This window comes from Pelodiscus sinensis, chromosome 1, assembly GCF_052426305.1.
Source record: "Pelodiscus sinensis isolate ZL-2025 chromosome 1, ASM5242630v1, whole genome shotgun sequence".
Taxonomy (NCBI): domain Eukaryota; kingdom Metazoa; phylum Chordata; order Testudines; family Trionychidae; genus Pelodiscus; species Pelodiscus sinensis.
The window spans coordinates 340,951,096-340,964,588 of NC_143052.1; the positions used below are offsets into that span (position 1 = coordinate 340,951,096).

General features: G+C 42.8%; 2 protein-coding genes across 2 annotated transcripts; both read right to left on the reverse strand.

The window, feature by feature from the left end:
- Positions 1-592: 592 nt before the first annotated feature.
- Positions 593-9,100, reverse strand: LOC142826576 (maestro heat-like repeat-containing protein family member 2B). Its single transcript, XM_075919507.2, has 6 exons — positions 8,039-9,100; positions 6,522-6,631; positions 4,291-4,443; positions 2,933-3,087; positions 1,252-1,414; positions 593-808 (listed from the first exon to the last, which is right to left on the reverse strand). The coding sequence occupies exons 2-6, from the start codon at positions 6,528-6,530 to the stop codon at positions 608-610; spliced, it is 681 nt and encodes a 226-aa protein (XP_075775622.2). The 5' UTR covers positions 6,531-6,631; positions 8,039-9,100; the 3' UTR covers positions 593-607.
- A 1,432-nt stretch (positions 9,101-10,532) lies between these two features.
- On the reverse strand, positions 10,533-13,150 carry LOC149525987 (maestro heat-like repeat-containing protein family member 2B). Its single transcript, XM_089776587.1, has 5 exons — positions 12,935-13,150; positions 12,441-12,520; positions 11,846-11,981; positions 11,581-11,676; positions 10,533-10,712 (listed from the first exon to the last, which is right to left on the reverse strand). The coding sequence occupies exons 1-5, from the start codon at positions 13,052-13,054 to the stop codon at positions 10,533-10,535; spliced, it is 612 nt and encodes a 203-aa protein (XP_089632713.1). The 5' UTR covers positions 13,055-13,150.
- Between the last annotated feature and the right edge of the window lie 343 nt (positions 13,151-13,493).

Here is a 13,493-nt window from a genome sequence, read left to right on the forward strand (position 1 = left end):
CCTGGAGGCCAAATTTAGGTTGCTAGGAAAGAGACTGAAATCCAGGACCTCTATGGTGGCATTCTTGGAAATGCTTCCAGTTCCACGCGCAGGACCAGGTAGGCAGGCAAAGCTTCAGAGTCTCAATGTGTGGATGAGACAATGGTGTAGGGAAGAGGGGTTTGGATTTATCAAGAACTGGGGACACTTTTGGGAGAGGGGGAGCCTATACAGGAAGGATGGGCTCCACCTAAACCAGGGTGGAACCAGACTACTGGCACTAAACATTTAAAAGGCTGTAGAGCAGTTTTTAAACTAAGAGATGGGGGAAAGCCGATTGGTGGGGAGATGCAGGGAGACTTCTCTTAGAGGAGAATCCGTTGATAGAGATTCTCTAAGCTGTAGTCAGAAAGAGAGGACAAAGAGACTGAGGCCTGAGGAGGCCTAGATAGTAGTGTTTGTGTTGCCAGAGGTTGGTGGTTTCAGGGAACTGACCTATAGCAAGCACAAACAAGACTTTCTCATATTAAAAGCAGGTGATGGTAAGGTGCCTCATAACCCTGAGAACTCCTGGGGAGTGTCACACAAATGTACTGGGATTCTCTTTGTTTTGCTCCCTTTCTTCTAATTACCTGCAAGGGTTGCCCTCACATAGTTGTTGTCCTTTTCTAAATAACCTCCTTCGGCTGCTCATCCTGGGCAAAGGCATCTTTTGTCCTAGGGTTTGGCTGATCTGCTGCAGAAGAACAGTGAACAACTCCGGGAACAGCTCCTGCACAGTTTTGCTCAACTGCAATGCTGACACCACTTCAAAGATGGCACATGTTGCCTGAAAGGAGAGCATGGTAAAAGAAGAGGTCTCTTCCTAACACTATCACACTCTCTCCCCTTCTGATACCTGCTGGACTAAATTCCCACTCCTGTCACGAACTTGATGAATGACCGAGAGCAATTCACTCCATGTGTGCCTTAGCGTCCCATATCTGTAAAAATGTGTACGACCTATCAAGGCATGTTATGAGCTGCACAAAACATTTGCAAAGCACTGTAAGAAATCTGATTCAAAGACTTTCTAATTGCCAGATATTATTAAGTGAATCAGCCACATACTCTAAATCTGCCATCTGTTGTTCCACAGAAAGCACAGCTGGAATCCAGGAAACAGTACTTCAGAAAAGAAGTGCCCATATGACAATATTATACCACTCATCTAGCTTTCCATCAGCATGTGTGTCACAAGGCAGAGAAATACATGTCTGTCGTCTAACTTACTGTGAGAGGTTCAGCAGCTGCTAAATGCAGGTCAGTTTCTGTCTCTGAGGTCGTGCTTCCTTCTTGGCTTGTTGGAGTCTTTATTCTTTCTATTAGGACCTTCAGGACTTGAGGGGCGAGCAAGGGATCTGTCCCCAGAGATCTCCACAGCTCAGTGGTGTCACTGCAATTTAACATAAGTTATATGTGACCCCTGGAGACTTTTGTGGCTCTGACTATATGCATCATATTCAAGTAAAGAACAAATTTTCTCCTTGACTATGATCAGGGCTCACCAACCGCGCTGTCCGGCGATCTGCGCATGCACAGATCGCCCGAACCTGGCTCTTCCAGGTTACAATCTACACGCCATGGGTGAGTAGATTGTATTATTTGTCAAGCCCTGCCTATGATGAGCAAGTTCAGAGTGCTGTCCTCCTTATATGGTCCTCATGTTTTACATATTGAGTTTCTAGTTACAGAACTAAGTTAAGTTACATTTCAGGTTACATTTCTACAGTGCATGACTATTTGGGGATCCTGGAGGTATCCCGAAATAGCTACCCCACATTTACACAAGCAGCCCGTTATTTTGAAATATTTTTCAAAATAATGGGCACACTATTTTGCCATCCCAATAAACTTTGTTGCATGAGGGATAAGGGATAGCTTGAAATAGCACATTATTTTGACATTTGGTGCTGTGTAGAAGCGCCACATTTCAAAATAGGCTATGCAAAATATGATACGCAATTTGCAGAGTGCATATTGTGCATCTTATTTCAAGTTTAGGGTGCTGTATAGACACAACCCTAGTCTTACTGCACCATAACCATTAATGCTAGACTTCAGAAGGAAAGGACACAGAGCTCTAATCACAGTTCCTGTTTTCCTACTTCTCAGTAGATATGGAATCATGAGCATGTGATGCCCAAAGATCTACGGCCTGGGAGACAAGTTGAAGAAAGAAAAATGATCTTCCTACTAACTGGATGTACAACTATGAGAACAAATATTTGTGGCTAGCCCATGACCTCTTCACAAATGGCATTCCCTGGCCTCTATTTGCCAGAATGGGCATGTTCTGTTCACTCCCTATGGGGCACCTGGCATTGGCCACTGTCTGAAGACAGGATCCTGGGCTAGATGGACATTTGGTCTGACCCACTACAGCCGTTCTCATGTTCTTAGATTCCTGCACTGATGACTGATAATTCAGCTAGGGATGTTTGAATGAAATGATAGATATGCTTACCACCCTGTCTTTAAGTACCAAGAATGACAATTCCATTCCAGCAGCCATACCCTTGCTGATACCAAAAGCCTGGTGCCCTATCCTTGCTAATCAGCCAGGAATTTGGATTTGAAGCTTTCATGCTACCAGAAAACGAACAGTCACTGGCAATTTCCAGGGTGATGTTAGTTCAGGGGTCTGGAGAGGCCAAACTCCACTCCAGTGATGCCAGTAAAGGGAAGTCTTTAGGATGCCAAAGCAACTATTAATTAATGGAAACAGAATGACACTTAATTTCTCCCTGCACCCACCTTGACATGGTCTTGGACCTTTCTGCAGAAAGACCCAAGCTATTAACCATTAGGAATTATCTCAAACTGTCTGTGGCTTAAATGAAGCCTTACATCTTCCAGTGAAGCTGTGGGATCCATGGTTACCAAAATGAACACTGTAAGGAGCAGTATATACCTGTCCATCGGCAGACGTTTCATGAGGAGGCTGAAGATCACTGCCTCTAGGTGATGGTGACCTAGAATGGACACTGCCTCCACCAGGAACTGCCTCAAGCTACCCTGCTTGATGGTAGGCATGTGAATGTATATTATACTCAGGATATCTGGCACCTGGACAGAATAAAACCAGAAAAAATGTCCCTTTTCCATTCTCTCCATTCATTCTGCAGAACCAAAACGTTTATTTAGTCGTTTAGGAATTTGCTGTTCTTGTAGAAAATCCTCCCTTCAAAAAACAAGTATTTAGACATGGCTGCATAGATTTAACCCACAAAAATTATACATATCTCTGCCCATACCTGGCTGCAACACCGGGTTAAGACATGCTGAGGCCCTAAGCTATGTCAAGTTAAAGAGGCCTCATTGCATTTCCAAAAAAACATGTATTATTCTAACAGAAAGGACAATGAAAATAGAAATAATCAAGTTATCTATCTATCTATCTGTCTATCTGTCTGTCTATCTGTCTGTCTATCTATCAGTACATAGGCAAAGAGGCAAGTAAAAACTAGTAATTTTGGGGTATTTTTAGAGACCCCTCATTATCTGAGGCCCTAAGATGTAGTTCACTTAGCTTGTCTCTTGGGGCCGGATATTCTCTTTTTGCATTTTACTCGGAGTCTAATTTTTCCAAGCCTTTCATGGCTGGAAACTGTGACAACAAGATAGACAAATAATCAAGCATCTTCCTTTTCCCTTGGGGTACGGCTACACTAGCTCGTTAGTTTGAGCTAGGTAGAGTAATGAGGGCAAGCAGAGTTGCAAATGAAGCCCAGGATTTAAATATCCCAGGCTTCATTTGCATGTTCCCGGGTGCTGCCATTTTAAAATCCCCCTTCATCCGAACTCCGTGCCTGCAGCTACACGTGGCACGGAGTAGGTAGTTCTAATTAAAGATCCTAATTCCATGAGGAGTAACTGTAGATCGAATTAGGATCTTTAATTTGAACTACCTAGTCCATGCCGCATGTAGCAGTGGGCACGGAGTTCGGACTAAGGGGGATTTAAAAATGGTGGCACCAGGGAACATGCAAATGAAGCCCGGGATATTTAAATCTCGGGCTTCATTTGCAAATCCGCTTGCCCTCATTACCCTACCTAGCTCGAACTAACGAGCTAGTGCAGATGTACCATTAGATTATCTCTGTCTTCTGCTGTTGATTCCCCCGTTGCCTGACTCAGGATAGGAACACAGATGGAATTACCTTCCAATCCCAGAGGGAGAAACAGCAAGACTTGTGTTCACTGCAAATGATGGCAAAGACCTGAAAGCCTGCAGGTTAGCCAGAAAAATCTCTCCAGCTTCTATTTTACCTCATCCAGCATGGCACCTCCACACTCCTTCAGGATGATCTTCATCCACAGACCGGCTGCTGTGGCACAGGAGGGGCTAGCAGACAGCATACCATCCAGTATGGCCTCAATAAAATCTGTGGCTTGTTCAGAGGGAAAGTACTTACTAACCACCTGTGGACAGATCAAAAACAGGAAAGATTGCAATGATAGTTGGCTCCAGTACTTTTAAGAAAGGAGGCCTAAGAGCTGTATAGGAAAATAATGTATTCATCAGCAAATTGCTAATTGGGCTCATATCTGGCAAGGCAGTTGCAATTAAAATTTTCTCTGTAATCTTTCTAGCTACCACATCTCTATTCTACACTAATAATATCAGGTTAGATCTTAGGTTGTACAGTTAGCACAACATTGTATGGGACAAACAGGATGTAAATTTCCAGTTTATATTCTATTATGTACATGACATCTTTTCACAAAATATAAAAATATGCAAAGAGATGCATGCACACAAATATAGGTTCAGGTAAACATACAAGGTGCCAAGACTGGTTTCTCAGCTTGATATCCTGCTCACATATTTTCCCCCTGGATGGATGGATGTGCGCGTGTACATGCATGGGTATGTTCATGCAACTGTCTGGAATCTGGTTTTTACATGGCATTCATAGCATATACCTATGAAAAGCATGTTACTAATTACCCATGAATGCCTCACTCCCATAGCTCGCTCCAAGTGTGGAAAGACATCACGAAAGCATAAAACAATCATAGAATCATAGAATACTAGGACTGGAAGGGACCTTGAGAGGTCATCGAGTCCAGTCCCCTGCCCTCATGGCAGGACCAAATACTGTCTAGACCATCCCTGATACACATTTATCTAACCTACTCTTAAATATCTCCACAGATGGAGATTCCACAACCTCTCTGGGCAATTTATTCCAGTGTTTGACTACCCTGACAATTAGGAACTTTTTCCTAATGTCCAATCTAAATCTCCCTTGCTGCAGTTTAAGCCCATTGCTTCTTGTTCTATCCCCATAGGCCAAGATGAACAAGATTTCTCCCTCCTCCTTATGGCACCCTTTTAGATATCTGAAAACTGCTATCATGTTCCCCCTCGATCTTCTCTTTTCTAAACTAAACAAACCTAATTCCTTCAGCCTTCCCTCATAGGTCATGTTCTCTAGACCTTTCATCATTCTCGTTGCTCTTCTCTGGACCCTCTCCAATTTCTCCACATCTTTCTTGAAATGCGGTGCTCAGAACTGAACACAATACTCCAATTAAGGCCTAACCAGCGCAGAGTAGAGCGGAAGAATGACTTCTCATGTCTTGCTCACAACACCCCTGTTAATGCATCCCAGAATCATGTTTGCTTTCTTTGCAAGGGCATCACACTGCTGACTCATATTCAATTTGTGGTCCACTATAACCCCTAGATCCCTTTCTGCCGTACTCCTTCCCAGACAGTCGCTTCCCATTTTGTATGTATGAAACTGATTGTTCCTTCCTAAGTGGAGAACTTGGCATTTGTCTTAAACTTCATCCTATTTACCTCAGACCATTTCTCCAATTTGTCCATGTCATTTTGAATTATGACCCTATCCTGCAGATTAGTCGCAACCCCTCCCAGCTTGGTATCATCTGCAAACTTAATAAGCGTACTTTCTATACCAATATCTAAATCGTTGATGAAGATATTGAACAAAGCCGGTCCCAGAACAGACCTCTGTGGAACCCCACTTGTTATGCCTTTCCAGCAGGATTGTGAACCATTAATAACTACTCTCTGAGTATGGTTATCCAGCCAGTTATGCACGCAGCTTATAGTAACCCCATCCAAGTTGTATTTGCCTAATTTATTGATAAGAATATCATGCGAGACTGTATCAAATGCCTTACTAAAGTCTTAGTATACTACATTCACCACTTCTCCCTTATCCACAAGACTCGTTATCCTATCAAAGAAAACTATCAGATTGGTTTGACATGATTTGTTCTTTACAAATCCAGGCTGGCTGTTCCCTATCACCTTGCCACTTTCCAAGTGTTTACAGACGATTTCCTTAATTACTTGCTCCATTATATTCCCAGGCACAGAAGTTAAACTAACTGGACTGTAGTTTCCTGGGTTGTTCTTATTTCCCTTTTTATAGATGGGCACTATATTTGCCCTTTTCCAGTCCTCTGGACAAGGGAAAATGAATGGTGCACAGCCACTAAGACAGTCACCTAGTGTCTGTTACCTTAGCCATTTCACAAGATGCTTGAAACAGAGCCTCAGGGTCTGGAGTTGTTAGTGCCTCACGGAGACATCTCAGCTCCTCCTCTGCTGACCCCAGGTTTGTGCACTGACCTAGGATAGAGAAAAGGAGAAAAAGTATGGCAACATTTAATAAAACTGAACCTCTGATCCATAGATAATCATACAGGAGGATCTATGGGGTATGTTATTACCAGCTCTGTGTGAAATTTTGGCCCCACTAAAGCCAATGACGAAATTCTTGTTGACTTTAATGGAGTCAGAATTTTAACATCAGGCTATGTCTAGACTACATCCCTTTTTCGGAAAAGGGATGTAAATTAGACGTCTCGCAATTGCTAATGAAGCGGGGATTTAAATCTCCCCTGCTTCATTAGCATAAAAATGGCTGCAGCTTTTTTCGGCACGGAGCTTTGCTGGAGAAAAGCGCCAGTCTAGATGCTGATCTTGCGGAAAATTAAGCCTTTTCCGAAAGATCCCTTATCCCTCCAAAAAAGGGATGTAGTTTAGACGTAGCCCCTATGTCTGAAAGTTAACGGTAATGGCATGTGATTCATTGTGATTCATACAGGATTAAACAGGCACTGTATTCTGTGTGGAGCATCTTTCTCTGTATATCTGGTTTCAGTAGCCACTCTGCTCTCAGTATTTAAATCTAATCTCATAGTCAAGCACAACTCATGTAGATTGATCTGAGGTTCTGATTTGGAGGAGAATCCCTCCACTGAACTCTCATTGTAAAAGAGATGGGGCTGACCAACAGCTTAGGTAGGAAACCCAGGCTCTTCACTCACTTCTAAATCATGAACTGTCTCTTTAAGGGAAAGCTGTCCTGCTCTGTCATCTCCCTCTCCCCACCCCACTCTGCAGAGGGGGGGCATATGGGCATATGGCGGGGGAGAGAGTGTGTGTGAGACAATGTGTGTGTGTGTGTGTGTGAGTGTGAGAGAGAGAGAGAGAGAGAGAGAGGGACATGCTGGCTGCCAGAGAAATCTTAGCAACAGTGCACTGCCTCTTTAGATAGGCACTCCATTACTCACCATTCTTCAGACTGGAGCAGCACTATTGTATGTGTTCCTCTCCCCAAACTCTGCTCTGCAGAGATGATGACAGGGGCAAAGGGGTCACCCTGACTTCTGCACGTCTCCCTGCTCACCTCCCCTCCACACACCACTAGCAGCAGATAGGATGGAGCAAGGTCGGAGAGGGGCAGCTGAACACATGCTGCTGGCATGCTTGCTAATCAGCTGAGCGCTCCAGACAGAAATTCTGGGGAGAAGAGCAGATCTGGCCTGTGTGCTATATTTTGTCCACCCTCTAATATTTGCAGATTATTTATTATTTGTGCAGTTCTCTTCCAGCAATGTACTTACAAGGCCCCAATCATTCTGTTATATAAGTGTCGCTAACAAGACAGAAAGAATTACAGATGGAAAAAATGGTCATTACAAAAATGAAAGAAAGTGAAGGGTTACTTACACCTGCTCATGGTCTCCTCACCTTGTATATTGAGCAGACAGTTGATACAGTCAACCACCCACTGACGCGATGAGGTAATTGAAGCACAGGTATATGGTGCTAATAGCCCAATCAGAGATCCAAAGTGATCAAAAGATTCCTGAGGCTAATTAAAAAAGAATGAAGAATGAAAGTTCTCCGGCTATACTGGACATTATTTGCCTTCCTTATTGTGAACTCCATTACTGTACCTGGGTACGGCACATTGGAAAACATAATCCTTGTTGTACATGCAAATTGATGGGGTCTAAATTAGCTGTAGCACTCAAGAAAAATCTCAGAGTCATTGTGGATAGTCCTCTAAAAACATCTGTTCAACACGCAGCTGCAGTTAAAAATGCTAATGGTATGTTAGGAACCACTAGGAAAAGGGATGAATAATAATACGATAAATATCATCATGCCACTGTTTCAAATCCATGGTACACCCACACCTTGAATACTGCAAGCAATTGTAGTCCTCCAACTTAAATAAAGTTAGGTTATAATTGGAAAAAGTTCAGAGAAAAGCAACAAAAATGATATGGGATATGGGACAACTCATACAAGGAGAAGTTAAAAGGACTGGGACCATTCATCTTAGAAAAGAGATGCTTACAGGGGGGTATGATAGAGCCATATAAGATGATCAGAGATGCATGATATGGGTGTCCCTATATCTCTGACTGCCTGGGGCTGGGACTGGACAACAGGGGAGAGATCACTCAACAATTGCCTTGTTCTGTTTGTTCCCTCTGATGCATATAACACCCACCACTGTCAGAAGACAGGCTACATGAACCATTTGTCTGGGGGATCCAGAATGGCCATTTATTTTTTATGTTCTTATCTGATTAAATAGAAATAGAAATTCAACTTTAACAGCCTGAGAGTATAAGAATGCATCTATGACACTGACACAGCCAACCTATGTGTGACCCACAATAACTTAACAAGCGGCACTGCAATTGTATCAAGACAAGTCACTTATATGTTATTTCAAAGGGTGTGTCTAGACTACTGAGTTTTGTCGACAAAAATGGACTTTTGTCGACAAAACTATACCTGCGTCTACACTACCGCTGAGTTCTGTCAACATAACGTCGACAGAACTCAGCAGTTTTGTCGATGCTGGTAAACCTCATTTTACAAGGCATAACACCATCTGTCGACAGAGTTCTGTCGACAGAAGGTGTTATTGCATGTAGGCTTGTGTCTAGACTACAGGGTTTTGTCGACAAAGCAGCTTGCTTTGTCGACAGAACTGAATGTGTCTAGACGCTCTTTGTCGACAGAAGTTTTGTCGACAGATACTGTCGACAAAACTTCTGTCGACAAAACCCTGTAGTCTAGACGTACCCAAAGAAAAGTCCTAGACTAGCGATCACCAACATCATGCATTTTGGTAATAGATATGAAAGGTAGATGTTATGTATTATTGTCTGTATTTATATCTTGCTAGAAGTTTAACATAACGAAATTAGCTTGTAGATTCCAATTCCTTTTCATGTCTTAATTGCCTTAATTATATGCAACTGTCTTCAGTTAACCTTAAGATCAAAGATATAAGATAGTACAAGAAAATATTTTTTACATTGCCTTCAGCTTAACTATCTGTGTTGTAATGGAAGACCACGATCGGCTAATTACCTTATGTGAATGACCATCACCCATTTACCAGTGTATGCATAGGAAATAGAAAATTAACTTCAAAACAAAGTACGACAGGAGATCTGCATGACCTATTCTTTCTCAGGGAGAGATCCTGCTTAGACAATTTCTGTGAGGAGGCTTGCCAACCGGCTAGAATAGCTATAAAAGACAAGTTATGGGACTGATCTTCTCTCTCCAGTCTGCTTAAACTTTGAACAGGGGACGTGTAAGCCATAGGACATAGATCTTTCAAATAATTATTTGGAATAGTCTGGGAAACGCATGGAAAAACTAACAGCCTTTGCATCTAACTGGCTTTGGATGTTGACCGGTTAGCATGATTCCAGAGAGACTTTTACACGCCAGCCGTTTATTCCACCATGGTTGTGATCCTGAACTATGAAAAGTGAAAGTCATTTTAACAAATATCTATCACTTAACCATTTGTAACTCTCTTCTTTTTCCTTTTAACAACAAATCTTATATTCGGTTATTAAGGATTGGCTGATATTTAGGGAAGACCTGTGATTCATATTAACCTAAGGATAAGTGTCTAGTCCTTTGTGATTGGTGATTATATTAGACTTAGTTGTCTAGATGGGAACCAAGGTCTGGAATGCCTAAAGGGTACTATTGTTTGGTATTTTGTTAACCAGAGTAGAAGCTCTTTTCTTACTGGTTTGGTGAATCTAATTATAAAATCACTAGTCTGGGGAACTGCCTGCCCTGTTTCTTACAGTCTGGCCTGAGTGCTGTCACAGCACTATTATGGAAACCTTTCTCTTATGGAAGCAGAGGGATCTTAGTCACTTTGAGGCCCCAGCTGCAGGCCTAGTAGAATTTCTCATGCATTCACGTTGAATGTCAGATCTGATATAATCGGGGAAGTCAGCTCAAGGAAGAGTAGAACTATACTCACTGTGCTCTTAACTATCTCCTGATAGGCAGTTAGCAGCCAGACACTGGCCTGCAAGGCCCTTTCTCTCTCCCACTCCTTCCCTGAACTGAGCCAGGTCTCCAGTAGCTGTTGGCAAAGCAGGAGAATGGACAAAGTTAGTACCAGAAAATCCCTCCCAAACGTTTCTTTTAAATAGGTTTGATTGTCACTAAAATCCCTCTCCAAAGCATTTAACTTCCATATAGCAAAAGATTTATATGTCTCCAAAAAGAGACCCTTGTATATACAAGTCCCAGGGACCAGATTCACCTCTGGTGTACGTAACTCCATCAAAGCCAAAGGAGTTACATGAGAGATGAGTCTGGCTCTGTGTATGTGAGGGCTTCTGTAGACTGTCTGATGGCAGCTGTCTAGCACATTGCATGCAGTTTGGGGTCTGGTGCTGTGTTCTCTTTCCTGGACAGCTTCTCCCATGCTGAGTGGCAAATGACAGAGAGGAGCATTTCTTTTTATTTAGAGCAGAGAAGTCTCCCCAGACCAGCTCCTTTTATAACTTTATTTTCATACCAACGTTGCACCTAACTCCCCTCCCCTCAGCTCTTCAAACTATTCTGTTTATGTCTGAAGAGCAGGAAGTCTTTGGTGAATGAGTTTCCATACACAGAGCTTAACTCAATACTAATTCATTCCTTTTACAAGAGGTGATCAGTTCTCGCCGGTCCTCTTGAATTTGGATACTGCACTGATGATTTTCTTTCCTGTCCATGTAGTGTTAACTATACTGGAAAAACTAGATCTCAGTCCACCACTGGCTTAAAATGGAACAGCTCCCATGGATTTCAATGGGACACATTCCCACTTACTTCAGGAAAAAATTGATGCTTTCTCCCTAAAATTCACCCGCTGCGGAAAATTCATCCACAACAGAATCTTGTGCATCATCCCTGCTATAACACAAGAAACAATTATCACCCTGGTCCTATGGGCTACTCACATGAAACATTTCCTGGAACCAGTCTGGGGTTGGTTCTTCCTCAAGCAGGATCTTCATTAGCTCACTAAGGGCTTCTAAGGAGCACTCATACAGCAACTGAAACCAGAAGAGAAGGAGCGAGGCTCAACACCAGATAATTTCTGCGGGAGGTGGAGGTGAAGTTAGCCATGACTTTGCAGGGAGGCCGTGTGTGGCTGCTATCACCCAGTGCTTGCTGGGCAGAGATCTCAGTGGAGTCTGCCAGAGGGGAATTGGTGTCATATACCTCTATGTGCAGAGTATCCTCTAGTTTCTTGCCTTCCTCTTTCATCTTCTCCAAGGGAGGAAGGGGAAATACACTTTTGAAAGACAGATCAAGGATCTCACGGTTTTCCTCCAGGGTCAGAGATGGTTTGAGTTTGCTGTCAGAAGACAGAAAGAGAAGTCACGTGTTAGATTCAATACCATAGCCAAGTAAAAAATGGGTTAAATGAATAAAGATTATCCCAATCTAGAACCCCAAATGCAAACAGCCCTTCACTTTGCAGCTGTGCACCTCTTTGTACCTCTGTTAATTATTTGCTCATCTAGAAGTAAAGCTAAAACTTCAATTCCCTTTTTAGAGAAATCCACCAGCTTCCTTCCCCCTGCCAGCTAGCCAGACACCTCCATCCCCACCTGAACTCTTCTCCATAGTATGGCATGCCCCACAACCTCCACTCTTGTGCCTTTCAAGCACAAATCTCCAAACAGACATGACACATTCAAACCCTCAAAACAAAAACACCATGTGAGCATCAGCCTGCTCCCAACCTGACACTCATGAATTAACAAATGAGAAGACATCACAGTGCCAAGAAATCTGGCATAGAATATCCTACCACAGCTGTCCAATCGCAAAAATTGCCTTGTAACGAACTGGAGACACCAGGGAATCCAATGGTTCCTTTTTAATGAAGTCCTGAAATGCATGAACAGAGACATAAAAATAGGAAGTGGGTTTGAAAGGCAGAGAAGCCTCCCCCTCACCTTCTGAAACAGGGCTTTATGCCAGACCTGTAAGAAACAGACACTGTTTCAGTGGCTCTCTGCCTCAGAAATGAACCGTAGAGTCATCTGCTATACACAGGTCAGCAAGCTGTATCCTGGTAACTCATCAGACACTATCCATTCCTTCCAGTTACAGCCCACAATATGCCAGCATCCCGGCCAAGCACAGTGGACCCAGCATTCTGGGTGCCAGGCAGGTAAATCATGACACTGCAGTAGTATAGCTACAGCCAATGGAAAGAATAACATCTACCCGGACAATCAGTCTCATTACATAATAACAAAATCCCTTGTAGCTCAGGCTTCAAAGTTCCTAATCACTCACCATCATGTAAGCAAGGAGCTCCAGTTTGTAAGAGAATTCAAATGCCTGGGAGTCTCCAGTCTTCAAAACTGCACAGCTAATCTCTGTTGCATTCTGGATGAGGGTTAATTTCAGGTCCATGTCCTACATTTCCAGGAAAAACAAGAGGATGTGGGTGAGAAACTGAGAGAATCAGATTCCAGAAGAGTAGAAATTAGATCTAGACTCAGGACAAGTGTCTGCAGACCCCAGAAGACAGAGAACCCCAGCTCTACACCCATCTCAGAAAAAGAAAAGGCCCAGGTTGATCAAGTAAACCCAGGTCCATTTACACAGAGTAGTCATGACTCCTGCTTGATGTGGGAGGGAAAACAAATCTTATGCAATTTAAACAAGAAACTTGTGCATAGTAAATGCACAAGATACGAGGGCAGATTATTTAGAATTTACCTTGTTCGCAACATTGATCCCCAACACCTGAAAAACAAAATGTAAAACCGCTACTAGCAATTTCTATTCTGCCACATTATTCACATTCTACAAATATCCTGGTTAATGAATATGAAGTAGAGAGAAATCA

What these genes read in the sequence shown, in the direction of transcription:
- LOC142826576 (XM_075919507.2), bottom strand. An exon ending in AAACGTCTGCCGATGGACAG is followed by an intron (nt 1,415 to 2,932) that starts GTATATACTGCT and finishes GTTAAATTGCAG; the next exon opens with TGACACCACTGAGCTGTGGA. An exon ending in CAGCTGCTGAACCTCTCACA is followed by an intron (nt 809 to 1,251) that starts GTAAGTTAGACG and finishes CTCTCCTTTCAG; the next exon opens with GCAACATGTGCCATCTTTGA.
- LOC149525987 (XM_089776587.1), bottom strand. Translation starts at nt 13,054, where the DNA reads ATGGACCTGAAATTAACCCTCATCCAGAATGCAACAGAGATTAGCTGT. An exon ending in TTTGCGATTGGACAGCTGTG is followed by an intron (nt 11,982 to 12,440) that starts GTAGGATATTCT and finishes GTCTTCTGACAG; the next exon opens with CAAACTCAAACCATCTCTGA. An exon ending in GGTTCCAGGAAATGTTTCAT is followed by an intron (nt 10,713 to 11,580) that starts GTGAGTAGCCCA and finishes CTTTGCCAACAG; the next exon opens with CTACTGGAGACCTGGCTCAG.